The sequence below is a fragment of the Seriola lalandi genome, unplaced genomic scaffold, assembly GCF_002814215.2.
Source record: "Seriola lalandi dorsalis isolate HSWRI2012SDOR001 ecotype SW California unplaced genomic scaffold, Sedor1 jcf7180002055009, whole genome shotgun sequence".
NCBI classification, from domain to species: Eukaryota; Metazoa; Chordata; class Actinopteri; order Carangiformes; family Carangidae; genus Seriola; species Seriola lalandi.
The window spans coordinates 95,219-95,878 of record NW_019525552.1 but is presented as its reverse complement, the minus strand read 5'-3'; the positions used below and the strand labels follow the sequence as shown (position 1 = coordinate 95,878).

General features: G+C 40.0%; 1 protein-coding gene across 1 annotated transcript in view; it reads left to right on the top strand.

Moving 5' to 3' along the window:
* The window catches only part of LOC111647840 (uncharacterized), a 31,026-nt gene that overhangs the window by 14,266 nt on the left and 16,100 nt on the right, over nt 1–660 (top strand). Inside the window, exons 14-15 of the mRNA XM_087171558.1 lie at nt 5–122; nt 248–538. Of these exons, the coding sequence (XP_087027684.1) occupies nt 5–122; nt 248–538 (409 nt within the window). The remainder of the gene's footprint in view (nt 1–4; nt 123–247; nt 539–660) is intronic.

Here is a 660-nt window from a genome sequence, read left to right as displayed (position 1 = left end):
CTGTTCTCTGGTTCTAAAGAACGTCACACGTGAGGATGTTGGTCGTTACGGCTGCAGACAGTTTGACAAGTCAGGACAACAACAAGGTTCAGACTCTGTGGTTGATCTGTCTGTTGTTACCAGTGAGTATTTACATCAAACTGTCTGTTTTAAAACTCTGAAACTTTACAATCATGATGATTATTACAGTGATGAAGTTCATTTCTCTCTTGTTGTCTTTCTCTCTCAATGTCTCCGTCTTCACCAGTGACTGAACATAAGGACGGTGATATGGTCGTCTTGTTCTGCTCAGTGTCGGCATATAGAAGCTGTGGATACCCACAGTGGCTGTATGAGGGTATTAAGGATGATGCCATCAACATAGTGTCAACACCTGATTCCTGCTCAGCCCGTGTGTCATTTAACACTTTTCATCTTCATCACAAGTCAAAGTATCAGGAATCATTCAAGTGTGAAGTGACAGATGGAAACAGAAAGAAACGGCTGCTGTTTACCTTCATCCCTCAGTCCTCAGGAAAGAAAACAGGTTTGTTAATTTGATGGATTTGAATTTTACAAACTTTACACATTTTCTCCTTTGTTGTTTCTGTTTTTGTCTAATTTCATATTCAGTTGTACCAAATGGAAACGGAACAACAACTCATCAAGGTAGAGACTTCA